The sequence below is a fragment of the Bos javanicus genome, chromosome 8, assembly GCF_032452875.1.
Source record: "Bos javanicus breed banteng chromosome 8, ARS-OSU_banteng_1.0, whole genome shotgun sequence".
Lineage (NCBI taxonomy): Eukaryota > Metazoa > Chordata > Mammalia > Artiodactyla > Bovidae > Bos > Bos javanicus.
In genome coordinates this window covers 75,787,940-75,813,475 of record NC_083875.1, presented here as the reverse complement: position 1 = coordinate 75,813,475, position 25,536 = coordinate 75,787,940, and the positions used below count along the sequence as shown (strand labels likewise).

The 25,536-nt window shown below is 53.6% G+C and overlaps 1 protein-coding gene across 4 annotated transcripts; it reads left to right on the top strand.

Moving 5' to 3' along the window:
- Positions 1-879: 879 nt before the first annotated feature.
- AQP7 (aquaporin 7) lies at positions 880-19,342 on the top strand. 4 transcript variants are annotated; one of them, XM_061425932.1, is made up of 8 exons: positions 880-1,162; positions 2,326-2,374; positions 7,208-7,325; positions 15,450-15,573; positions 15,939-16,076; positions 16,284-16,402; positions 16,610-16,827; positions 17,216-19,342. In XM_061425932.1, the coding sequence occupies exons 2-8, from the start codon at positions 2,349-2,351 to the stop codon at positions 17,463-17,465; spliced, it is 993 nt and encodes a 330-aa protein (XP_061281916.1). In that variant the 5' UTR covers positions 880-1,162; positions 2,326-2,348; the 3' UTR covers positions 17,466-19,342. The 4 variants fall into 4 exon arrangements, with proteins under 4 accessions (XP_061281916.1, XP_061281917.1, XP_061281920.1 ...); XM_061425933.1 differs by having other exon boundaries at positions 880-1,178; XM_061425936.1 differs by lacking the exon at positions 880-1,162 and having other exon boundaries at positions 7,208-7,312.
- The last annotated feature ends 6,194 nt before the right edge of the window (positions 19,343-25,536 follow it).

Sequence of the window (25,536 nt, the reverse complement as noted above, 5' to 3'; positions counted from 1 at the left end):
GTAGGCTGCAGTCCATGTGGTCTCGAAGAGTCGGACACGACTGAGCGACTTCACTTTCACTTTTCACTTTCATGCATTGGAGAAGGAAATGGCAACCCACTCGTGTTCTTGCCTGGAGAATCCCAGGGACGGGGAGCCTGGTGGGCTGCCGTCTATGGGGTTGCACAGAGTCGGACATGACCGAAGAGACTTAGCAGCATGCCCCGGCTCCGGAGGTCCTCTCATAGACAGTGGCTGGTCCCCTGGCTGGCTCCTGACCTACCTTGGCCACCCACCTGCGGGCATGCCCTCTGGTCCAGCCTGGCTCCTTCCCAGAGGCCTTGCTTACTGTTCCCATGGGAGGTGTTTTCCTGAGGGCTGGGCCTAGCTTTCCGCTTTCCCCTCTAAAATAAAATGGGGGCTCCCAGAGGATGAGGCCCAGGCTTTTTCTCCTCCCTACCAGACTAAGAGCCTCCAGAGAACCAGGCTGGCTTCCACCTCCCCTCTTGGACTGAGGTTTTCCTGCAAATATGGCTTTAGTCTCTTCCCCTCAGAGTCCAGGGCCTGAGTCTCCTCTTCCTCCTTTGGGATGGAGGCTTCCTTAGGACTGACTCAGGGTCTTCTTCCCAGCCCTTCCACCTGGCTGTTGATCTTCAGAATCTTCCACCTCAAATCCCCATTCTGTGCAGTTCTGCCCACAGAGGGGGATTCAGGGGCCTCCGGAGTCTCCCCCAGCTCCACGACCCAGGGGGGTACTTCCTCTGGCTCTGTGCTGGACACTTGGCTTGGTACAACAGGCCCTTCTTCTGAAACCGAGAGGCCCAGAGTGCCCACCGGGAGCTCCGCCTCTGACCTCACAAGGGCTGCCTCAGAACCCCGTCTCCACGGCACTGTTGGCAGGAGAAGGGGTGCTATTTTGGGCAGTGTGTCTGCACTTGGCTCGAGTGACAAGGGCCAAACCCCTGCTCCACTGACCTCTTCCCTGGAGGAGCAGAGCAGAGCAGCACTCGGGTCGCCCTGAGGAGGGCTGAGAGGCGGGCTCTGGCTGGGGACATAGGGACCACAGAGCCCTGGCAGGGGCTGCAGCCAGAGCCTGAGACGGTCATGGAGGAAGCTGTCCAGGGGCTGCTGTGACTGAGAGGCCCCAAGGCAGGCAACTGGGAGCATAAGGCCTTTCAGCAGAGTGAGTTGGGCCCCAGGTAGGGCTGGGACAGGGGGCCTCCCCTGGGACTCAGGCTTCGGGGATGCCATTCCTGGGGACCATATGGGCACGGGACGACCTTGGGAGTGGCTGGGGAAGGAACCCAGCTAGGAGTTGAAGGCCTGGATATTTGTTCTGGTTTAGTCCTGAGTTGCTGCCTCATACAGGCACATCACACTTTCTTTCTGGGCTTCCTTACCTGTAAATTGACTGTTGGGATGACCAGTGGTGGAGCAGAGATTGGGAGCATGCGTGGGGCTAGGCTGCCAGGAGGGCCTGGGGTGGGGTGGGGGTGGGGAGCGAATAGAGACTGGCGGCAAGGGACCAAAGCGGGAGGAATGTGGATCAGAGTAGGGGGTGGATTCCTGGCTTTGCTGGGGTGGTTTCTCCCTCTGGAGCCCCTTCTGGGCCAGGGCTGAGGGTTTCTGCAGTTAGGGTGAGGTGCGGGAGCTTGCACGGCAGTTGGAAGAAATGGGGCTGGAGAATAGGGAGCATGCAAGATAGGGAGGTCCAGGTTCACCTTCGTGCTGACATTTTCAAGGAAAATGGGAATAAAAGGGGTGGGTGTCTTCAGGAAAGGTGAGAGGGTAGACTTTGTTCTGAGGTGGGGATATGGACTAAGTGAATTTTCAGGACCTCATACTATGTGGGGTGTATGTGCGCGTGCGTGTGTGTGTGTGCCCGTGTGTGTGTGTGTGTCCCCGTGTGTGTGTGTGTGTGTGTGTGCAAGGAGGAGGCAGATAAGGCCCTGGAAAGTCAGTAACAGGAGGGTTTGAGGTTCAACTGAAGGCAGTAATACCTGCCTGTGCGAGGGTGGAAAGGCTGCAGGGAGCCTGGGGGCATCTCCATTGTCCAGAGCTAGGCTGCAGGCTTGGGAAGGTCAGGAGGACCTTGGCAGGGCCCTGGCCTAGGGGGCCAGGGGTCCTGAGGCCAGCAGGGGTGGGGGTGGGGCTCCAGGGCCTCTCCCTATTGGCTGAAGCACACACACCCCTCATTCTCCCTTCTTGCCAGCTTGGCTGGGTTGAGGTGTTGGCACTGGCAGGAGCTGTCCCTGTGGCTTCTCCCCTGGGGGACTGAGGTCTGATGGGAATGAGGGGCCAAGTTCTGTGGCCCCCAGCCCCAGTGACCTCTCTTTGGCTTTACAGCATCTAAAAATCTCAAAGACAGTATGACTCAGTCAGACAGGAAGAGGCGGTAAGCATCCCACATGTTCCCCTACCTCAGCCCTCCTGGTCCGGCACCCAACACACCCCCAGGGCCCTCCCTGACCCATCCTAGCTCCTCCCTCATGGCAGCTGATGCACCAAGACTCCCTCCTTCCCACCCTGCTCCAGCCATGGGGCCCTGAAGAAGAGCTTCTCCCACCTGCACCCATAGCCAAGCATGGGCTGGGCCCTGGGGTGAGGGGAGGCTCAGAAAGACCCAGATGAGGGTCAAGGGGCTGGGCAGGGGGTTCCAGCTGCCCCTACGCAGGTTGTGCTCAACTGAACTGAATTCACTACTTCCCACCTGCTCAGGCTCAGGTCTCTTCGAGGTGAAATGAAACCCAAAGTCCTTGCAATGGCTAAGGCCCTGCCTATTCAGTGCTTATTTCCTCTCTGACCTTCCCTCATCCTACCCACCCACTCTCCCCTCCTTTCCTTCCCTTCAAACATGCTCAGAGTCCTTCAGTGACCGTCCCCTCTACGTGAACATTCTCCCCGCAGTTTCCCGTGTGGCTTGCTCCCTCACCTCCTTCCTGTCTTGGCTCAAATGCCTCTTTCTCAGTGAAGGGACCTGGCTGCCCGTTCCAAGACCTTCCTCTCCCTTTTCCCTGCTCTAGCTCCCGGTATGTAGGTAGGACAGTAGGTAGAACATCTCAATACCACACTAATGTATGTGCTACTTGCTTCCTTTCCTTGCTGCCTGCCGGCTCCACATGAGCATGGGTGTTGGTCTGCTTGTGTGCTCCAGGATAGACAGAATGCATGGGTCGCCTCTGTGCTGTCAACGTCACTGTGCCCACTCAAGACTCTCCCAGGGCTTTGGACCCTGTTTGCCAAGACCCTCTAGTGGCCCAGACAGCTTATCCCCAGTTAAGGACAGGCTTCTTCCTGCCAACCCCCCTGCCTCCTGTGGTCTCAGCTCAGTCAAGGATCCCTGTCTCCCCCAGCGCTCCAGCCAGAAGTCACAGCCTTGTCCTTACAAGTCTGTCCCCCATGCCTCACATCTAACCACCATTCTCCTAAAAAGTATAAGAGGTGCTCACTTCCACCTCCCTATTCCCTCACAGCCACCATGTGCCCATTCTCCCAAAGTCTCTGCTGACCTGCCCTCCTCCCACCCCCAGGGGCTGCTTGCTCTGAGGGAGTTATCCATCTCCTTATGGAAGAACCCATCCGAGGGCAGGGTTTATTTGTACCCCTTGTGCCTGACTCCTAAGTAGATGCTCAACAAATGTTTGTTAAATGGATGAATACAAGTTAGCAGCTTGAATGGTTGGCTTGAGGTTAATTGAGTAGTTTGCAGCTGGTTGGTTGCTTAGATAATTAAATGAGTTGGCTAATAGGAGAACCAGTTAGTTGGTTAAGTTGCTAGGTTGATTAGTCAAAGAGTTGGTTGCTAAGTGGTCAGATATTTAGTTCCTTAATTAGCAAGGAACTAGGTAATTGGGGCTTCCCAGAGTGATAAAGAACCCGCCTGCCAATGCAAGAGACATAAAAGATGCGGTTCAATCCCTGGGTTGGGAAAATCCTCTGGAGGAGGGCATGGCAACCCACTCCAGTATTCTTGCTTGAAGAATCCCATGGACAGAGGAGTCTGGTGGGCTACAGTCCATAGGATCCCAAGAGTTGGACATGACTGAAGCAACTGAGCATGCATGTATTTAGGTAGTTACCTGGTTGATGGTTGGTTTCTTGGTTTGTAGGATAAGTGTTCTTTGACTCCCCTTCTGTGAGCTCTCTCATTTTTGCCCCTGGATGAAATGACCATCTCTGATTGGGTGACCTCCAAATGGGTATCTCTAAACCAGACCACGTTACCAGCAGGCTCCTTTATGGTCACCTCCACTTAGCTGTCTAGTGGGCTCCTCAAACTCAGCACACCCAGAGGTGACTCCATCCTCTGCCTAGGCCTGCCGCTTCTCTCATGCGCCTCACACACCATTGTGCGGCTCCATCCAGAGCCGGGGCATCCCGGACTCTCCCCTTTCCATCCTCCTCTCTAATGAGACACACATCTGTTCGTAGGACTGCCTTCCTCTGGCCACCTCCACGCACCTTCTTGGCTCTGGCTGCCATTATCGTTCAGCCTGTCTGGGCTGAACGTGTGATTGCTCACACATCCTCCACTCCTGCTCCCTCATTTCTGCCTCCAAGCAGGAGGCAGTGCTCCTGCCTAACTCCTCCACCCCAAGACCCTGTGGGATCAGACCCCTTAGCGTGGGCTATGAGGCCATTTGCCCTCTCTGCCCCTCTCATGCCGCTTTGCCTCCTCTCTCTGCAGCCCGTCCTTGCAGAATTCCTCTACACTTCACACATTGTTATCACTGTAAGCCTTTGTCCAAACCATTCCAATGCCCAGGACTTTCCCTGACCTCCCTGATGCTCCTTCATCTGACCATCCATCTATTCTCGACCTAAATCTCCCTTCCTCTGGGAGAGCCTCCTCCTCCCTCTGCTGGGTCATTTGCTTCCTCCCTGCAGCCCCATAGCATCCAGCATTCACTTGGGGCAGCACTCCTTGTTGTTGTTCAGCTGCTAAGTCATGTCCAGCTCTTTGTGACCACATGGACTGTAGCCCACCAGGCTCCTCTGTCCTCCTTGCATTGCAACACTCCTTACACTGTAAGTAATTGCTTAGTAAATTGTTCATCTTTCTAAGAGCAGGGATCATGCCAATGTTCTTTACTACAGTCCCCAAACACATTGGAGAAGGAAATGGCAACCCAATCCCATGTTCCTGCCTGGAAAATCCCATGGATAGAAGAGTCTGACGGGTAACAGTCCATGGGGTTGCAGAGTTGGACAAGAGTGAGCGACTGAGCACGCATGCACTGAACACAGTTGGCAGTCTAGGCATTCAGTACATCTTTGGTTCATTGGTTTGTTGGTGGTTGTCACTTACTGAATCCTGCTTGCTGTGTGGTGAGGAGGAAGAGGCCAGGGTTCCAGGGCTCCCTTGGTGTCACTGACTTCCTGCTTTGTCTGCCTCTCCTCTGCCTCTGTGTAACCTTCTGGGACTGTTCTTCTATCTTTTAAAAATAGTATTTGTTTATTTACTCACTTTTGGTTGTGCTGGGTCTTTGTGGCTGCACAGGCTCTTCTCTAGTTGCAGTCTGTGGGCTTCTCCTGGTGGTGCCTTCTCTTGCTGCAGAGCACGGGCTCTACGATACAAAGCCTTCAGCAGTTGCGGCTCCTGGGCTCTAGAGCACAGGATCAGTAGCTGTGACACATGGGCTTAGTTGCTCAGCAGCACGTGGGATCTTCTGGACCAGGGATCAAACCCGTGCCTTCTGCATTGGCAGGTGGATTCTTTACCTCTGAGCCATCAGGGAAGCCCCCAGGACCGTTCTTGAATTCCTGCTGCCTCAGGCTCTTCCTCAGCGCCAAGGAGGCCAGTCACAGGGGCATGGGAACACCTATGGGATGCTGCATGGCAGCAGCAGTTGGGTGGGCGCTACTGGACCGACTGTCCAGGCAGCGCTACATCCCCCTCTATATGCTCAGTCCTGGGTTTGTTTCCTGAAGTAAGGACAGAACAAGGACTAGGGTGGGTGAGAAATGAACTTGGGTTCTCAGCCAGAAACGTAGATTGTGCTTTATCCATGCCCGGCTTACATTTCTCACTCTCAGGGCTCACTCTTTGCTGCTGTGAGGCTGGGGAAAGTCAGGAATCTGTGGCGGGGTGGGGGTGCTGTGGCAGTCCCCAGCAGGGTGAGGAAGTCGAGGGATAGGCAGCATGGGAGAGGGGAGGGTCACCAGTCTGAATAAGCACTAAGGCTGCAAGCAGGTATCTCCTCCTCCTCCTCCAGAACCTCCGGCTGTCTCCTTCCCCAAACTCAAGTCTTGTCCCCCCAGCCCCAACAGAAGATAGAGCCTCTAACTCACTCTTTCATTTGTCCATCCAATCATCCATTTACCAAACAAATGTTTATCAATGTTCTACCGTGTGTCAGGCACTGTGGGAGTGCTGGGGATCTAGGGGAGAGTTACAGGCTTGCTGCGGTTCATGGGGTCACAAAGAGTCGGACGTGACTAAGCAGCTGAACTGAACTGAACTGAACTGAACAGATGACGTCTCAGTTTTTTCATTTGAGTGTACTCTGCACATCTACTACGTGCCCAGCACTATGCTGGACACTGAGAATACACTGGGGAGTAAGACACAGTCCATCTTCTCCTCCCTCCTTCCCTGTCATTGGTTCATTCATTCACTCACTCATTCACTCACTCATTCACATACAAGCATCTGTTCATGCGGACCTTGCTGCAAAGACAGAACCTGGTGTGTGCTTCGGGCCTCAGTGCTGTTCACAGAGCCCGGGAGCTAACTCTGCCACACCCTGTGCTATTTGCAGAGCCTCGCAGTTGCCAGATCTTGCCTGATGCCTTACCTGTGTCCCCAGAACTCTGACCCCAGCAAACAGGCAGACAGACAGGCAGACAGACAGGCAGGCAGGCAGACAGCTGAGCTCTACTCTCCCCCTGCTCTCTCCCACCTGCTTCTCCCGCAAGGCTCTTTGGCACCACAGACGGCACTTACAGGCTCCCCAACTGCCCCCTCTGCACCCTGACCTCATGGGTGCACCTTCCCAGTGGTCTAGTCTCTGGCACAGGAGGAAGAAGGGACGTGACCTGGATGTCCAACCCCGGTCCCTCTCCACGTCCCTGGGCTCTCATGTGCCTCTGACCCCCGAGGTACCAGCTGCCCTGGGCAAGAGCAGGCATGTGTGGAGAGGCCACTGGGTTACCCATTAACTCAGCCATGACAGTAAGTTCACCTGATCTCATTTCTGCCCATGGGCCCCTCCGGCTGCTGCTTCAGGTCCACCCGCGTGTCCAAGGTGGTCTCGACACCTACAGCAACAAAGATGCAAGTCATATGGCAGAACGAGAATGTTCGAGAGTTCCTGGCGGAGTTCATCAGCACGTATGTCATGATGGTGAGTGGGCGGGGGGTACAGGGTGAGCAGACTCTGAGGAAGGGGTCTCAGGAAAGGGCCTCAGAAAGGCGGGGCTCCGTAAGGGCAACCCATGACCTGCTCCCCACCTCTGGGCCCTGGATCACACTGTCCCTTCCCCAGCCTCTGAGGGAGAAGCGTAGGAAAACAAGGACTTGTCTTTCTCACCAAGTCTTTTTGGGAGAGAAAGGGCTCACGATATGTGGGTGAAATGAAATCCTGAGTTACAGGTGGGTGGGTGCATTGTGGGCATGACTGGGAGTGAGGAGAAGGGAAACAAAGAGTAAAGAGATTGGAGAGGATGTGGAGGCTTTGAGAATTAATCCTGAGGGTGATGCGGAGACACTGAAGGTTTTCCAGGAGGGGAGTGATATGGCCAGATGTGGGTTTTAGGAAGAAATTCTGGGCTCCGTGTGGTGCCTAAGCAGAGTGGGCTATGCTGATGGGAGGGGAGCCCAAGAAGAAGCTGTTGGGATGGCCTAGGACAGAGAGAGAGTGTGGGGAGGTCCAGGGTCAGTCTGGTCCAGGGATGGAGAAGAAAGCACACATCCGGGGGAATTAGAGAAGACAGAACAAAGGAGACTGCAAGCAACAGATGTGGGGTAAATGCTGAGGGGGCCATTTCAGCGTGAGGTCAGCTTTCCTGTGTTCAGGTGAGCTGCTGGGGGTGGGGGGAATCTCAGGGGTGGGGATGGCTGGGTATAGAGGCCTGGAACTCTGCAACGTGGTCTGGGCTGACACAAACACTTAGACTTCATCAGAACATGAATAGTGGTTATGGAATTTGTACAATAAGAACGTATAGAAAGAAAAATGAACTGAGTTGAGGACAGAGCCTGAAGAATGAAGAGAGCACACAGAAGGGACTGGGTGACTGGGGTAGGGGGAAGGTGGGGGGACACCAGGTTACAGAAGAAAGGGGAGCAGTCAGCAGTGTGGGGGGCTGTGGACAGCCCGGAGTAGTAGGGTATGGCAACCTGGGAGGTCCTGGGGGACCTGGGGAGGGCTCTTTAAGGGGATCACAGGGGAGAATCCAGATGCAAGTGGGATGTGGGGTTTCTTGGGGACTCCCTGTCCTGCCTCAGCGCAGTCACTCACCCATCTAGCCTCTGCCTTAAGCTGTGGCCACTCTTGCTTGTACCTTATGAAGGTCCGGGTCCGTGACAAGAAGGGTTAGCCTCTGGGGAGGGGAACAATGGCTTCAGGGGCACAACAGAGGTGGTGGTCGGGGGAGGGGAGAGGATGAGTGTGTGTGCGTGCGTGTGAGTGTCTGTGCACTGAGTCACAGTGTAGGAGAGATAGTGGGACCCAAATTGCCCCGGGGACTCTGGACACCTGGGTTCTTATCCTGATCATTCTGCCACTGAGTCATCAGCTGGCCTTGGGCAGGTCTCTCTGTGCTCAGAGCCTGTCTTCTCAGACATTATTATTGTTGTTGTTTGGTCTCTCAGTTGTGTCTGACTCTTTGCGACGCATGGACTGCAGCAGCCAGGCTTCCCTGGCCTTCACCATCTCCCAGAGTTTGCTCAAATTCATGTCCATTGCTTCGGTGATACCATCCAACCATCTCATCCTCTGTCGCCCTCTTCTCCTCCTGCCTTCCACACACTCATTCCCAGCATCAGGGTCATTTCCAGTGAGTCAGCTCTTCGCATCAGGTGGCCAAAATACTGGAGCTTCAGCTTCAGCATCAGTCCTTCCCATGAATATTCAGGGTTGATTTCCTTTAGGATTGACTGGATTGATGTCCAGTCTGGCCCCAGACATTATTAACAGTGTGAAACTGGGCCTCCATGAGCTTTGGAGCTGGGTGAATGCTGGCTCTGCTCTCTTCTAGCTGTATGATCTTACATAAATATCTTAACTGTTAAGAACTTGAGCTTTCTCAGTGGTGAGTGCGATGCTAATATTGAGCTGGCTGACTTGTGTGAAGAAGGTTTGGAGCTGGACACCCAGCATACATGTGGCTCATATGTGTTGGTTGATTCTCAAGCTGACAAACTCTCTCAGCTGCTCTCCCCTCCCTGCCTCTCACCGTCTCCCTCTCCTCCATTACCTGCCCTCCTGAGCCATGAAGACAGCATCTGGACCCTCTCTTGCCTTAATCCAGGGCAAAGTAATTAATTGCTGACAAGACATTCCAGCCCCATGAGGGTTGTTAGACCTTGGCACTGTGGAGGTGGGAGGGTGCCTCCTGGGAGAGCTCCTAGGGAAAGCAGGCACCACCCACATGCATTCCTGCCTGCCCACTACCCACGTTGGCGGTTCTCCTCCCTTTATTGAGGTTGTTATTGAACACTACTGCATATCAGGCACTATAATGCTAAGCCCTCCTGTGCACCTTCTTCCCAAATCCTCATAACAGCCCTATAAGGGAGATGCTATTATTATCCCCATTTCACAGATGGGGAAACCAAGGCTTTGTGAGACAAAGTCACATTTTAAGTTAAGGATTAAATCCAGTCTAGCCTAATATCCTGATCTTGACCCTTGATCTCCATGCTCTGTCCCTTACCTTAGCTGGATTTCTAACTCTCTCCCAGCCGAGGGAAGGCCCTCAGGTCCAGGCTTTGGAAAGTTCAAGACCCCTCTCCAGGCCTTGGTTTTCCCTGGGAGCAGAAACATTTGCCACTCAGTTGCCGTGAGGATTGAAGGGAAGTAATGTGTAAAAGAACTTTGTGAGATGTAAGCTCACAGGGGACATTGTGTTGTTATTTTTAGGTGTCAGACCTGTGCCAAGAAGTGGGGGCTTTCTCAGGTGATAGGAAACTCAATGAGTCATCAGCGTGAAGGTTTCGCCAGAAAAGCTAGAGTGACCTTGGGCCCCATTTATTGCAGCAACTTGAAGGAAGCAGACTGTTCTACTCAGTTCCACTCTAGCCTCCGGGGGTGTTGTCCTCCAGGCTGGGCCTGTGGCTATTGGAAGCACCTGGACAGGCTGGGCCACGTTCACTGGCCAGGGAGGGGAGGAGCTGGGCTATCAGTGCCCTGGAAACCCAGCTGGGGTTGTGAGCAACAGGGCAGGGGCTGCAAAACTCACCTTGTCGGGCCCTGAGAGAATCACCGAGGGAGGTGGGGACTGTGGCTAACGGCGGAGTGCTGACCTGTGTGAGGACATGGCTGCCACCACTCTGGCTGACTGTCGCCACATCACCTGGAATGCAGGCTGCTGTTGACAGAGATTCTGATTTTGCAAGAGAAGCTGAAACTTCTGTGCATCAAAACCAAATGAATCAAACAAAACGTGTGCTGAACAGATGAGGTCCAGGGGCTGCCAGCTGGCAACCCTGACACACAGGGGCGCAGAGGGGGTTTACTCACTCATTCATTGTTTTTAGTAAATGGTTTTGAGCTCCTACTTGGAAATGGGGACCTTGCTCTTCAAACCCTCCATGCCTGCTCCAGTCCCTGCATCTCTTTACTCCGAATCTGTCAGCCTGGCCTGGCTTCACTCCCCACTCCCATGCCCCCTCTGCCCCTGTCCTCTCATCCTCACCCCACCCTTGGCCCCAAGCCGGCCTGTGTCTGGACTCCTCTGCACCTGTCCTGGGCTCCTGCGGGACCCAGCAGGCCCTGCTCAGTGGCCTCTCCCCTCCCCTCTCCAGGCTAATGCACTGGTTCTCAGACTGTTCCAAATCTAGTGTACTCACCGGCCATTTTTCATCAGCAAATGGCTTGGTCTCCAGTCTGACAGAGAACTGTCAGGTGTGTCTGGCTCCTCACCCATCACACTCCCCTTCCTGTGGGTCCACAAATGCCCCCTCCCCTAGGCAGGAGCCTCCACTCCTTTTCATCCACCCCCTGCCCCAGGCTCCTCTGGCACTTTGCTTCTTCTTTTCTCTCTTCTGTATCTCCAGCCCCTCCCTCTCTCAACCTTAGCACACTCAAGACTCCCTAAAACAGCAGAACATAGAACACGCCTCCCTTCTCTCTGTGAGCCGCTTCATTTATCACACTTAGTCCCCCTCCCTTCTCAGGCAAGTTCCCAAAGAGATGTCTCCACTGGTCTCTTCAATTGTTCCTTACCACCTCCTCCCCTCCTGCTCTCTGGACCTGACTTCTGACCCCATGCCCTGATAAGACAGTGTTCCCCACCTACTCAAGAACCCTGGGTTGTCACATCCAATGGGATGCTTTCCAGGCCTTCTCACGCTTGACCCAGAGGCAGCTCGTGACCATGTGGGCCACACCCTCCTTGGGAAACTGCTTCTTTCTGGGGTATAGGGCACATTCTCTCTTTGTTCTTCCATTTCTTAATTTTTTTTTAACTTATTAATTTTTTATTGTGCTGGGTCTTTGTTGCTGTATGTGGGCTTTCTCTAGTTGTGGTGAACAGGCTTCTCATTGCAGAGACTTCTCTTGTTGCAGAACATGGGCTCTAGGCGCTTGGACTCAGTAATTGCAGCAAATGGGCTCCGTAGTTGTGGGGCATGGGCTTAGTTGCCCCAAGGCATGTAGAATCTTCCTGGACCAGGGTCGAACCCCTGTCCCCTGCGTTGGCACGCGGATTCCTATCCACTGTGCCAGCAGGGAAGTCTTGTTCTTCCATTTCAATGGTGGCTCTGGCTGGGGTTTCTAACGCCCACCCCTGAGGGCTGACGTTCAGCCCTAGGTTCATCCTCTCCCAGGGGTCTTCATATCCTCCCTGATGGCTTCAACTCACGTCCACAATTCTTCAGATATTTCTTTTTTCAAAAACTCCAGAACTCTTCAAGGGAAATACAATATGAGTCACAAATGTAATGTAAAATTTTTCTAGTAGCCACATTAAAAAGGTAAAAAGTGACAGGTGAAATTAGTTTTAATAGATAGATAGTGAAGTTGCTCAGTCATGTCCTATTCTTTGCGACCCCATGAACAGTAGCCAACCAGGCTCCTCTGTCCATGGGATTTTCCAGGCAAGAATACTGGAGTGGGTTGCCATTTCCTTCTCCAGGGGATCTTCCCGACCCAGGGATGGAACCCGGGTCCCCTGCATTGTAGGCAGACGCTTTACCATCTGAGCCACCAGGGAAGTCATTTAACCCACCTGTCCATAATGTTACCAGCTCAACATGTAATCAATGTATAATTACTTAAGATTTACATTTTCTTTTTCCTCCTAAGCCTTTGAAATCTGCTGTGTACCTTACACTTACAGATCTCAGTTCAAGTTCATAATAGCCATGTGTGGCTCATGGCCATCATATTGGATGATAGATCTAGACTCTGATTTCCGGCAGTCTGAACACCTAGAGGTCTCTCAGAGGCAATACGTCCAAAACAGAGAGTATTCAGAGGAGGTGCCATCTGAATGTGGCCTTAAAGTAGAGTATTCGTTTTTCAGGACCTAGGATCAGGTACTCCAGAGGGAGGGAGAGGCATATGCAAAACACCGAGGCATGAGAAAGCAAGGCATGAAGGGAGCGATCTGGTCGTTTTCTCTGAGACTGCCTTACGCAACTGCCTAGATTAAAAAACTGGCTTACCATGTGCAAGATGTGTTTGTTTCTTTAGGTTTTGTTTTGTTTCTAAAAGATTTTATTTATTTATTTATTATTTTTGGTGCACTGAGTCCTCATTGCTCTCTCTGGTGAAGGCAAAGGTGTTCTCATTGTGGAGCAGACTCTAAGGCACACGGGCTTTGGTAGTTGCTGCGTGTGGGCTCAGTAGTTGTAGCCCATGGGCTTAGTTGCTCTGCAGCATGTGGGATATTCCCAACCCAGGGATCGAATCCCTGTCCCCTGCATTGACAGGTGGATTCCTAACCACTAGACCACCAGGGAAGCCCCAAGATGTGTACTTGAGACAAGCCACTCAACTTCTCTAAACCTCTGGTTGCCCATCTGTCAAATGGGGAGAATAATAATACCTAATGCATAAACAGGTTTAAGGGTTAAAGAAGGTAAGAGGTAGAACTTGCTTACCAGTGCCTGGCACATAGTAAGTGCTCAATAAATGGTTATTATTCTTTTTTACTTTAAGTTTGTTTGTTTTTGGCCCACCACGTGACATGTGGGACCTTAGTTCTCTGACCAAGGATGGAACCCACACCCCCTGCCATGGAAGTGTGGAGTCTTAACCACTGGACCAAGGAAGCCAAAATGGTTATTATCTTTAATAGTAGTAACGTTATTTGACTTCCCAGGTGGCACAGTGGTAAAGAATCTGCCTGCCAATGCAAGAGGCTCAAGAGATGCAGATTCAATCCCTGGATAGGGAAGATCCCCAGGAGTAGGAAATGGCAACTTGCTCCAGTATTTTTGCCTGAAAAATTCCATGGACAGAGGAGCCTGGCAGGCTGTGGTCCATGGGGTCGCAAAGAATCGGACATCACTGAGTGACTGAGAACACATATAATGCTATTATTGGTAATATTAGTGTTCAACATAGAGAATACTAGACCCGATATGAAACTGAGAGGCAGAAGGCATGAAAAACAAGGATCTTAAATGGTGACTTACTGAGTTTGGACTTTATCCTAGAAATGGAAGGGAGCCAGGAATGTTTGGACCAAAGGCAGACAGACATGGTCAGATTTTTGTGTTAGGTCACTCTGGCTGCAAGGAGACTGGGTAGGATCTGGGGAGACTGTAACCAGAGTTGACCATGTGCGGTGGAGAACATACAAGTTTCTGACTTGGCTGGGATGGGGGAACATGGAATGAAGATCACATTTTCTGAGAGATGGTGAGCTTTAGAGCTGGAGATGCCTGTGGAACACCCTGGAGACTTCTCGGAGGTATTTGGAAAAAGAGATCTGGCTCTCAAGTGCAGGTTTTGGGAATTAATCCATCAGGCTTATCTGAAGCTGGTAAGAAAACCCAGGAGTGACTGACGTGGGTTATGAAAAAGGCCAGGGATAGAACACAGGGATCATCTGTATTTATGAGGCAGATGAATGAAGAAGAATGTGGGAAGGAGCTGTGTAGAGGGAAAGGCTACAGAGCAAAGAGGGAAACCAGGAGAGAGACATGTCACGGAAGCCAACGAGGAGGTCCTTTCTGGAAGCAGAGTGGTGAGGAGAGAGAAAGTCAGCACACTCACGTGAGATCATGTCTGAAGGGACCACTGGGAAATCCAGAGGCTGGAGCCCTTGGACAAGGGAACTGGTGTCTGTGACAGGGGAAGCAGAAGCCGGGCTGGGAGGGAGGACAGGGAAGGGGAAAAGGGCCTGAGACTGTGGGATGGCATCACCAAGTCAACGGACATGAGTATGAGTCAACTCCAGGATATGGTGAAGGCCAGGGAAGCCTGGTGGCTGCAGTCTGTGGGGTTGCAAAGAGTCGGACACGATTTAGCAACTAAGCTGAAACTGAATGGGTCCTTCCTAGAGCCTGACTCACATGGGAGGAGGCATCCAGGAGTCCACAGCTGGTCAGGGAGGCCGGGATGAGGTGGAAGCTCTACTTTAAAGAAGGAAGAGACCCAAGTCTGTGGGAGCCAGTCAAGGGGAGGGTAGAAGACACAGACAAGAGGGGAAGGCAGTACAGACGCAAGTGGGAGGGGTGTTAGTGGCCAGGGGGAGGTTGAGTAAGGGCCTTCATTTAGGTCTCTAACCTCCCTGTGAACGGGCTCAGTGGGGAGAGTCATCTGATGAGATCTGGTTGTTAGGGATGGGTGAGAAGTTAAGAGGTGATGCCTGAGGGTGGGCTTCCAGGGCTGATGCGTGTGGAGATGATGAGGGTTGGTGGTGCGTCCTGGCAGAGTCCAGAAGGAAGTTTGCAGAGTCCCTGAAGAAATTTTCTTTGGACTATGCTGACGAGTGAGAAGCTCTGAGGGGTCCAATCCACACCAGCCCTGTCCTTCTGGAAGCCCTTCGGGTGGACTTGGAGTCTAGGCACCTGGCTAGGTCCATGGGAGCCTGACTCTCCCTCCTCACCCGACTCCTTCTTTAGCACGCACCCAGCTTCCACTGGTCAGTTGTGACAGGCCTTGGCAGGGGCAACGGGATGAGGTCACGAGGAGGCATGTCTCTGGAGGAGGAGGGTACGGCAGAAGGGGGTACCCAAGGGCAATGCAGGGAGACCTAGCGTGTGGAGGCACGGAGCCCCAGCTGAGCTCCAAGCCCTCCTCTGAGGCTGGGCTGTCTGGGTGGGCAGTCCCCTCAGAGGCCCTCTCCTACAGGTGTTCGGTCTCGGCGCCGTGGCCCACATGGTTCTAGGAGGTAAAATGGGGAGCTACCTCGCTGTCAATTTGGGTTTTGGCTTCGGAGTCACCATAGGTGTGCACATGGCGGGGAACATCTCTGGTGAGTAGGCCGGGCCCCAGCCGACAAGCCCGGCCGGGTGTCCCCCATGGGCTCCTCCAGCCCCCTTCCAGCCAGCCCCTTCTCCAAGTCAGCTGGTGTCTTGCCCTCACGGGCCACTTTCCTCTGCCCAGACACTTCACGAGCCCCCTTGACCCACCGTTTTTACAAGCTGGGTTCTCTCAGGCAAGTGACTGAACTCTCCACCCATTGCTTTGCTTCATGGGGAGATGGAGACAGTGGTTTCTGCCTCGCAGGGTCCCTGTGAGGACTGCCCCTTCACAGATGCTCGCTATTATCATCGCTGCTGTCATTGCTCTTGGTATTACTGATTGTTTCTTTGCCGACACCCTTGACCCTCCCTGCAGGGGCCCATATGAATGCGGCCTTGACCTTCACCAGCTGTGCGCTAGGCCGCATGTCCTGGAAGAAGTTTCCCGTGTATGTTCTGGGTCAGTTCCTGGGCTCCTTCGTGGCGGCGGCCACCATCTACGGCCTCTTCTACAGTGAGTGTCCTGCCCCTGGCGGCCCACCTCCAGCCTCTGCCTCCTCCCCTGAAATGTGGGCAGATCTGAGTGTGTCCTCGCCTGTGAACACACTGGGATAGAAGAGTCTTGGAGGCGCTCCCTGCCCTCCATCCTACCGCCTCATCTCTGGGATAGCGGTGGGGTTCAGTCAGGGGGCAGGTTCACACTCAGTCTGTATTCCCACAGACGCTATTATCGACTTCTCGGGGGGAAAGCTGATGACGACCGGCCCCACAGCCACTGCTAACATTTTTGCCACCTACCTTCCTGACCACATGACACTGTGGAGGGGCTTCCTGGATGAGGTCAGTGGTCCAGGCACGGGTGGCCCTCCTCAGGCCCTCCCCCACTCAAGAAGGGGCCAGCAGGCAGCCCCCTGTGGTGGAGTGGACAAGAACCCTGGATGGGACAGTACAGAGTCATGGCTCTGCCACGGGTAGGGGTGGGGGGCGCCACTGAGGCCCTTGGGCTCGACCGGGGGCCCCAGGTGCTGCCACGGTGTCTCTCCCCAGGTGGTGGTGACTGGGATGCTTCAGCTGTGTCTCTTAGCCATCGCAGACAAGGGGAACAACCCAACGCTGTTGGGGACACAGGCCATTGTGACTGGCATCCTTGTTGTCATCATCGGAATATCCCTGGGCATGAACTCAGGATATGCCATCAACCCATCCCGGGACCTGCCTCCCCGCTTCTTCACCTTCCTCGCTGGCTGGGGCTCACAAGTCTTCAGGTACTGCGTGGTCCAGCCCACTCCTGGGAGTTTCCTGTGGGTTCCCTGCATGTGGAGGGTGGAAAAGCTGCGGGAGCACCCCGCAGATCCGCCCCCTCCACTGCCCTGCCACCCCTTGCAGCAGCCTGGGAGGCAGGAATGGGTCCTGACCTTTCTCCAGACCCTGCTCCTAGACTGAATGTCAGCCCTGCCCCAGACCCGCTGCTGTCCCTGAATCAGGCTGAAGCTGATCAGTGTCCCAGGCTCAGGGCCAGCTCCCGGGCTAGGATGGGGGTTCCCCCTCTACTCTCCACTCCCTGCCACCCCTCCTCCCATCTTGGCCTGGGGTAGACGCAGGTGCCATGCTGGGTGCTGGCCCCCTAAGCAGGTCTCTGCCTTTTGCCTGCAGAACCAAGGACTGGTGGTGGGTGCCGGTGGTGGCACCACCCCTGGGTGCCTACTGTGGTGCCATCATCTACTTGTTCTTCATTGGCTCCAACAAACGACAGGAGCCCCAGGTCCTGGAGAATCCCTTGGCGTTTGAAGACCACAAAATATCTGTGTTGCCCAAGACCACGTCTCACCAGCATGGGGTCACTTCCCTCACCCCTGTTTCCGTGTACCCCGAAGATAGACCCTCAGCCTTGTACCACCCTTAAGTGACTCCATCTGCCTAGAGCCCCTCTAAGACTATTTGTGACCCTACATCCACCCCAATAAAGAAAGCCTTGTCCCACAGTGGCAACCCCGCTTCTTGGGGGCCTCCTGTGGTGGGGCTTACCTCCTGGGTTCTCTCAGAAGCTCCCAGGTTATGCTGTAGCCCAAGGCTGGGCAGGAGCTGCGGGGCCTCCAACTCCTGCCGGCCCTGGGAGCTGGGTGGCCCCCAGGGGAGCAAGTGGAAGGGCCGATCAGTGGCCTCATTAAGACAGGACTAGATTAGAAGAGCCCGGACATGGAAGGGTGGGCTGCCAGGCACAGGGCAGGGAGGGGATGGCATGGGGGAGGGATTCCAGCTGGCAGGTGGGGGGTCAGCCCTGGAGGAATCTTGAGCTGCCTTGGGAGAAGACTCTGGACTCTCCTTCAGTCCTGGCCAGTCCTTGGACCAGGCAAGGCAAGGCCCCAGTGTGTGGATCAGAGTTTCTCAACATTTTTGTTTTCCTTTGTCTCCCCTCCTCAGGAGCCTTTTAGGCACTTTTTTCCCTTAATTGCATGATATTTTAATACCACAGATATACCGTATATCTGTTTGTGTACTGTACATATATCTTTGCTTTATACAAAAAAAGTAAGATTTTTAAAAATCTCTCCCTTTCAAGGATCCAATTTTTTCACCCATGGGAGCATAATCACCCCATCCTTGAAAATGCCTGAAGTAGAATGAGAGGAGGTAAGAGGCAGACTCTGCCTTCTTCGTGGGGGCAGAGCTCTCCCACCGTGGGGAATTCCAGAGTTGGAAAGGAAGAAGCAGAGAGGAAAATCCTGTCAAAAGGCAGGGGGCAGGAAATGGTCTCATGAGGTTTTGGGGAACAGGTGCAGAGCCGGGGCAGCCAGGGTCCACCGATCCCAGGCTGGGAGGATCATCCTGCTTCTGGGACTCAGAAGGCAGCATCACCCATGGCTTCTGTCCCTGCTTCTGCTTTTAGCCTTTCAGCAGCCATTGAGCACCTCCGGTGTACAGGCTCTGCGGGTAAGGTTGGGTCTCTGTCTTCAAGGAGCACAGTCCCTACTCAGGACAGGTGATCACAAGGAAAGAGCTGAGGAGTGAAGAAGGAGCTGCGTGTGGGGCTCAGAGGGGGCTCACAGCTCAGTCTTGAGCTGAGGCCACAGATGGCTTCCTAGAGGATGAGACAGAGCAAAGGGTGGTGGGGTGGTCCTTTCTGGGGCTGGATGCCGAACTTCATGGTTTGAGGAGACAGGGCAGGGTGGGGGGTGGGTAGAGGACGCTGGTTTTCCTTCTGGAGGTGGGGACCTGGTGAGATGAGGTTTAGAAAGCCCACCTGAGCTGCAGTTTGCAGGATGCTGGAAAAGGGGGAGACTGGGGCCTGTAAGGAAGTGTGGGGCAAGGCTGTTCCAGGTGGGGCAGCAGGACAGCTCACAGGTCAGTGCTGGAGGGTGGACAGAAGAGAAAGGATTCGCCTGACACCAAGGAGGTAAAAGCCTCAGGCTAGGTTCAGACTGGAGGGAGGAGTGGGTGAGGATGGGCCAGGGGCCAAGGCTGCCTTCCAGTTGCTGGCTTGGGCCTGGGGTATTGGAGATGTCCCCACTGAACATGAAGAATGGGAAAGGCACTGGTTTGAAGAGGAAGATGATAATTTATACTGAAGACACATCGACTTTGAGTTGCCTATGGGACTTGGGCAATAGGTGTGTAGAGTCCTGGGCAAGTTACTCTGACTTGCTGGGCCTCGGTTTTCTCATTTGTAAAGTATCAAAATACCTACCTTTTGTGTTGATGTGATTAGATGAAACAAAACATGTACAATGCTGAGGATGGTGCTTGGCACAGAGTCAGTGCTCAATAAATGATTATGCCTTTCGTGTGGTCTAGAGCTCAGAAGAGTTGAAATAGAGACTGGGGAGACTGCAGTTGTGTGGACAGAGCTGGGGCAGAGGAAGAGGGAAGGAAGGGCCAGCGAGCAGGGTCCTGATGAGGTGGAATGGGCCTCTCAAGAGGTTTGGCTGATGAGGGGCACAAGGTCAGGGGACACAGGAAACACCCCAGATGTCCCTCAACAGGGGACATACTTACATTTCAGTCCAGTCACATAGGGCAGAATACAATACATCAGTGAAAAGTGAGGTACAAGAGCTACCTGTAATGACACGGAGAAAGTGTGCAGGCATAAAGAGTGATGTCGTACATTATACCATTAAAAACAAGCAAACAGCAATATATTCTTTGGGTGTACATATGTGATAAAACTCCCAGGTTTGATCCCTGGGTTGGGAAGATCCACCGGAGAAGGGAATGGCAACCTACTCCAGTGTTCTTGCCTGGAGAATCCCATGAACAGAGGAGCCTGGTGGGCTACAGTTAATGGGGTCTCAAAGAGTCAGACACAACTGAGTGACTGAGCATGCACGCATGTGATGAAACTACTTAAAAAAAAAAGGGGGGGGGGACTTTCCTGATGGGCCAATGGTTGAGGATCCACCTGCCAATGCAGAGAACATGGGTTCAATCCCTGGTTCAAGAAGATTCCGAATGCTGCAGGGCAACTAAGCCCTTCGGCAGGCAACTACTGAAACCCGAGCGCCCTAGAGCCCAAGCTCCAGAAGCCGTCGCAAAGAGAAGCCCGCACGCTGCAACTAGAGAGTGGTCCTGCTCGCCGCAACTACAGAACGCCTACATGCAGCAACGAAGACCCAGCACAGCCAAAAATTTGAAAAAAGATAGTAAACTCCTTGAGAGAAGGGACCAACTTTTCACTAAAAAAAATAAAGGCATACTTCCTTCATGGAGACAGAGACAGTGCTAAGATGGGGAGGAGCATGGGCATAGGGTAAGCTGGTAATGATTTTCCAGTTTTGGGGTTGGGGAAAATTTGGGGGTTCATTATGTGATTGTGCTTATACAACTGTGATACATATCCTTTCAAAGGTATCATTTATTTTAAAAGATGAAGAAGAAATAGCAATAGCATGAGAACAGGTGATGGGAAGAGTGCCAGGGATGGGGCTCACTGAGATTAGTGGGCTGGGGGCACAGCGGGGAGGAGAGACGTGAGTGAGTCTGACATCCCACGTGGGAGGAACCTAGCCAGGGCCTGGGCCTGGGCGCGTCTAGGGAGCCGCCCACAGCTGGAAGTGTCAGTCAGCTGCCTCCCTCTGTGACCCTGGACCCATCCCTTTCCCTCTCAGCCTCGGCGACCCTGTGAACACAAGGGTGGCCACTTTCTTCCCTGGTGTTCCTTGCAGAGCAGTGTGACCCTAAGACCTCAGTCACAGATGAGAGGGGCATATACAGACCCTCCTCTGCCCCACTGACCACCGCAGGCTTTTGGCATCCTCAGGTGCCAGGGAGGTGGCTTTGGAGGCAGGCCAGCCAGGGGGTCCACCCAGAACCCCTCCAGCTGTCTGGAGCTATGCCTCAGACCTATAGTCGTCCCACTGCCTGGAACCTCCTGCTGAGGCTGAGCCCAGTGTCAGGCTCAGGTGACCTGGTCACAGCACTTCTGGGCTCACGGAGCAGACCCCTTCATTCTCTTGGCAGAGAACCAGACACCATCCTAGAGCTAAGGATATAAGCATTTAAAAAGTCTTTGTTCTCCTGGAGCCGATATTCTGTGCAAAACATGTGTTTGTGATACATGCTAAGCAGGAAAAGCGGAAGAGGAGGATAGGAAGTGTGTGTGGGTATGAAGACTGGAGGTAAATGAGTAAAGACTTGAAGATGGTGAAGGAGTGAGCCATGCGGACATGTTGGGGAAGAGCGTGCCAGGCTGAGGGAATGGCCAGTGCAAAGGCCTTTGCTGGGATGGCAAGAGTGGGGGAGCAGCAGAAGACAAGGTCAGAGAAGTGAGTGGAGGGTGAATTGCCCCTGCCTGGAGAGAGGTGAGGCCAAGGCTTGCGCCAGAGGTGAGGAAGGTCTCTGGAGGAGAGAGGCAGGTGACACGGCAGGAGGGAAAGAAGGGAGGGAGGCAGGAAGGGAAGCAGGAAGATGAGGTGGGGCAGGTGTCATGGTGCCTTATCCCTGCTCTTGGCTTTGCTCACACACACAGCCCCTCCTGTAAGTATTCCCTGGCTGGACTCCTGAGGGACATCTGTTCAGCTCTGGGAGCCAGGCTGGGATGTGAGCTATAGGAGCCCTAGCTCCTCTCCCATTCTTCTAGTCCTAGGCTGGCATGGACTGGCTGTGTGACCCACACATGACCCTTCCCTGCTCTGGGCCTCAGCTTCCCTATCTGTATAGTGAGGCTGGGACCTCTTGGCATCTGAGGAGCCTACCTGCTCTGACTTCTTGCAGCACTTCAAAGCTTCATATCACAACCTCATTACTGCCCCCTGCCTCAGGCTGGCTGAGGCTCTGTTTGAGATGGGGACACGGATGGGACAAGAAGGAACCCCCCCAACACCGTCAGCTCCAGGCCAAGCTTCTCCAGGGCTTTGCCAATGAAGGCCTGGTCCTCAGTTTGGTGGTCCTGGCTTTGGGAAGGGCTCTTCTTACTCCTTGCCTGGCCTGCCGCTCTCCCACTTGCACTCAGGTGGCACCTCGGTCTGCCTGGTCTCACTGTCTCCTCCTCAGATGAGGTTCTGCAGATCTGGGAGAGGTGGGAGGAGCCATCTTGGGCTGAACCTTGATGCTGGCAACTGCAGAGGGAGAAGGCTGTGGCCACACAGCCTGCCCTGGCTCTGTACCCACCCTTGTGCTGAACCCAGAGCAGGTCTAGAGCTCTGTACCCACCCTCCCATGTGCAGGATTCATAACCATGGCATCTACGAACACAGACAATGAGGCCAGCCCTCCTGGTCCAAACAGCTGCTCTGCCGCTCACGGGCTGTATGAGCTTAGGTAGGTCAGGACGTAACAGCACTCACCTCCCAGGCTGCTGGGATGACGGAATGAGCTCAGCCTGGCACGTGGGGAGGGAGCATCCTGTCACCACTCCACACTGTCTCGTGGTCCTCATGTCATCACACCCATCTGACACCCAAGGAATCTGGGGCCTGGGGAGGCTGGCTCAGCAAGGGGTACAGAGTAGGGATTCCAGTTCTTTGTTGATATGATCTCTACTGGGTTTTATTTGGTCTTTAAACTGTGAAATATATTCTGTATATATTCTGATATATTCTGTATATATATTCTGTGTGAATAGAACATACAGTTAAGGGCTTCCCTGGTGGCTCAGTGGTCAAGAATCTGCCTGCCAACGCAAGAAACATGGGTTAGATGCCTGATCTGGGAAGATCCCACACGCTGCAGGGGAGCTAAGCCTGTGAGCCCCAACTATTGGGTTCCTGTGCTCTGGAGCCCGGGAGCCACAAGAGAAGCCACCACGATGAGAAGCACGCCATCACAACTCGAGAGTAGTCCCCGCTCACCGCGACTAGAGAAAAGCCCGAGCAGCAATGAAGACCCAGACAGCCAAAAATGAAATTATTTTTAAAACACAGTTAAAATAACAGTGAAACACCAAAAAACAAATAAGTACACTCTATATAAGTGAAAAGCCCAAACATTCAAGTACCCTGACCCAGCTCTGGCAGGTTATTGAAACTCTCTGGGTCTCAGTTTCCTTATCTGCAGAATGGGGGTCATGTGGCCCAGAGGAGTGAGGTGCTTTAGGTTTCAGGTTTGCCACTGGCATTGATGGAGCAAGGCTGGGCAGAGTTTACCAGAGTTCATGGTCTCCCCTTGTGTCTGTGTTCAGAAGCCAGGGTGGCAGTGGGCGGATACCAGAGGGTGTGTGAGGGGATGCTCAGAGGCTGAGACATACAGTTCAGAGGCAGGTACACCCAGGCACACAGCTGAGGTCATATGTCCAAGGCTGAGCCTTTGAGTCCTCCAAAGTGAAAGTGAAAGTGAAAGTGAAGTCGTGTCCGACTCTTTGCGACCCCGTGGACTATAGCCCACCAGGCTCCTCCGTCCATGGGATTCTCCAGGCAAGAATACTGGAGTGGGTTGCCATTTCCTTCTCCATGGGGTCTTCCCAAGCCGGGGATCGAACCCAGGTCTCCCGCATTGCGGGCAGACACTTTAACCGCTGAGCTGAGTACTCCAGGGACTCGGCAAAACCCTTGCTGGCTGATAAAGAGTATTCCTCAGACGGGGGTTCCTGTTGCAAGGACGTATTCTTGCCCTTGCTGCCCGCCACATTCCTCCACGTATGCCCTGGTTCCTCTGGTCCCAGGTCAGGGGACATTAACAAGAAGATGAACTCCTAACGGAGGCCCAGCCCCAGGGCAGGGGAGACTGGCTCGGGTAGACTGGCTGGTGGAGACACCAGGGGGCAGTCTGGAGGTTGGGTGTGTTGAATTAGAGGTACTTGAGGGCTATCTAGGGAAAGGCCTGGTCCCAGGCTAGAGAAGGAGCTTTTAAGCCTAGGGAGGCAGTTAAGAGCTTGCAGGTGGACGAGGTGGCCCAGGGAGAGACGGTGGAGCCCCTCTGAAAACGGTGTTTCAGGGATGGCTGAAGGGCAGCAGGCAGCCAAGGTCTGTGATCTCCCCTGACTCCAGGAACCTGAACTCTATGGGGCCTTACCTAACTTGTGCTTTGGGGCCAGTCCCTTCCCTCAGGTGGTTCAAACAAGTAAGGGCAAATGAGGGAAGCCCATACCTTCCTGGGCAACGTGTAAAAATGCCCCAGAGACGCTCGCCTTACAGGACTGCCCTGTAGCACTGAGTCACACAGCTCGGGCCCAGGTCTGGCTCTGGCAGTCTCTGCTACTCGCCCTGTCCTCATTTCCCTGCCCTCCAGATGACAGAGTGCCCATGGCAAAATCCTTGGACTCTTCTCTTTCACCTTCCCTCCCAAAATGACTTCACCGGCTTTTTAAATACCACTGGATGCCAACAGCTCCCCAAATTAGATCTCCAGCTCAATCCTGTCTCCAGATTTCAGAGTCTCATGGACAACTGCCTGCCGGTCAGATTTTCCTCTCACAAGCTTGCTCCTCCTAGATTTTCCTATCCCAGTAAAAGGCACATTCAATCTTCCCATTTCTCAGGCCCCAAACTTTGAAGTCATCTCGGCTCCTCCTCTCACACTCCACATCCCATCTGTCCACAGACCCTTTAGGTATGATTTGCAAATTGTGTCTAGAATCCAACGACTTCTCAGAGTCCTTGGTTTGAGTCACTGTCACCTTGCTCTTGGATTACAGCAGTGGCCTTCTGACTTTTCCCAGCCTCCTTTGGTTCTGACTCAGCCCTACAGTCTAGTCCCAGGTGCTGCTGCTGCTGCTAAGTCGCTTCAGTCGTGTCCGACTCTGTGTGACCCCATAGACGGCAGCCCACCAGGCACCCCCGTCCCTGGGATTCTCCAGGCAAGAACACTGGAGTGGGTTGCCATATCCTTCTCCAATGCAGGAAAGTGAAAAGTGAGAGTGAAGTCACTCAGTCACGTCTGACTCTTAGCAACCCCATGGACTGCAGCCTACCAGGCTCCTCCGTCCATGGGATTTTCCAGGCAAGAGTACTGGAGTGGGTTGCCGTTGCCTTCTCCAAGTCCCAGGTGGCGCAGTGGTCAGATCAGATCATATCAGATCAGTTGCTCAGTTGTGTCAGACTCTTTGCGACCCCATGAATCACAGCACGCCAGGCCTCCCTGTCCATCACCAACTCCCAGAGTTCACTCAGACTCATGTCCATCGAGTCAGTGATGCCATCCAGCCATCTCATCCTCTGTCGTCCCCTTCTCCTCCTGCCCCCAATCCCTCCCAGCATCAGAGTCTTTTCCAATGAGTCAACTCTTCGCATGAGGTGGCCAAAGTACTGGAGTTTCAGCTTTAGCATCATTCCTTCCAAAGAAATCCCAGGGCTGATCTCCTTCAGAATGGACTGGTTGGATCTCCTTGCAGTCCAAGGGATTCTCAAGAGTCTTCTCCAACACCACAGTTCAAAAGCATCAATTCTTCGGCGCTCAGCCTTCTTCACAGTCCAACTCTCACATTTATACATGACCACAGGAAAAACCATAGCCTTGACTAGACAGACCTTTGTTGGCAAAGTAATGTCTCTGCTTTTGAATATGCTATCTAGGTTGGTCATAACTTTCCTTCCAAGGAGTAA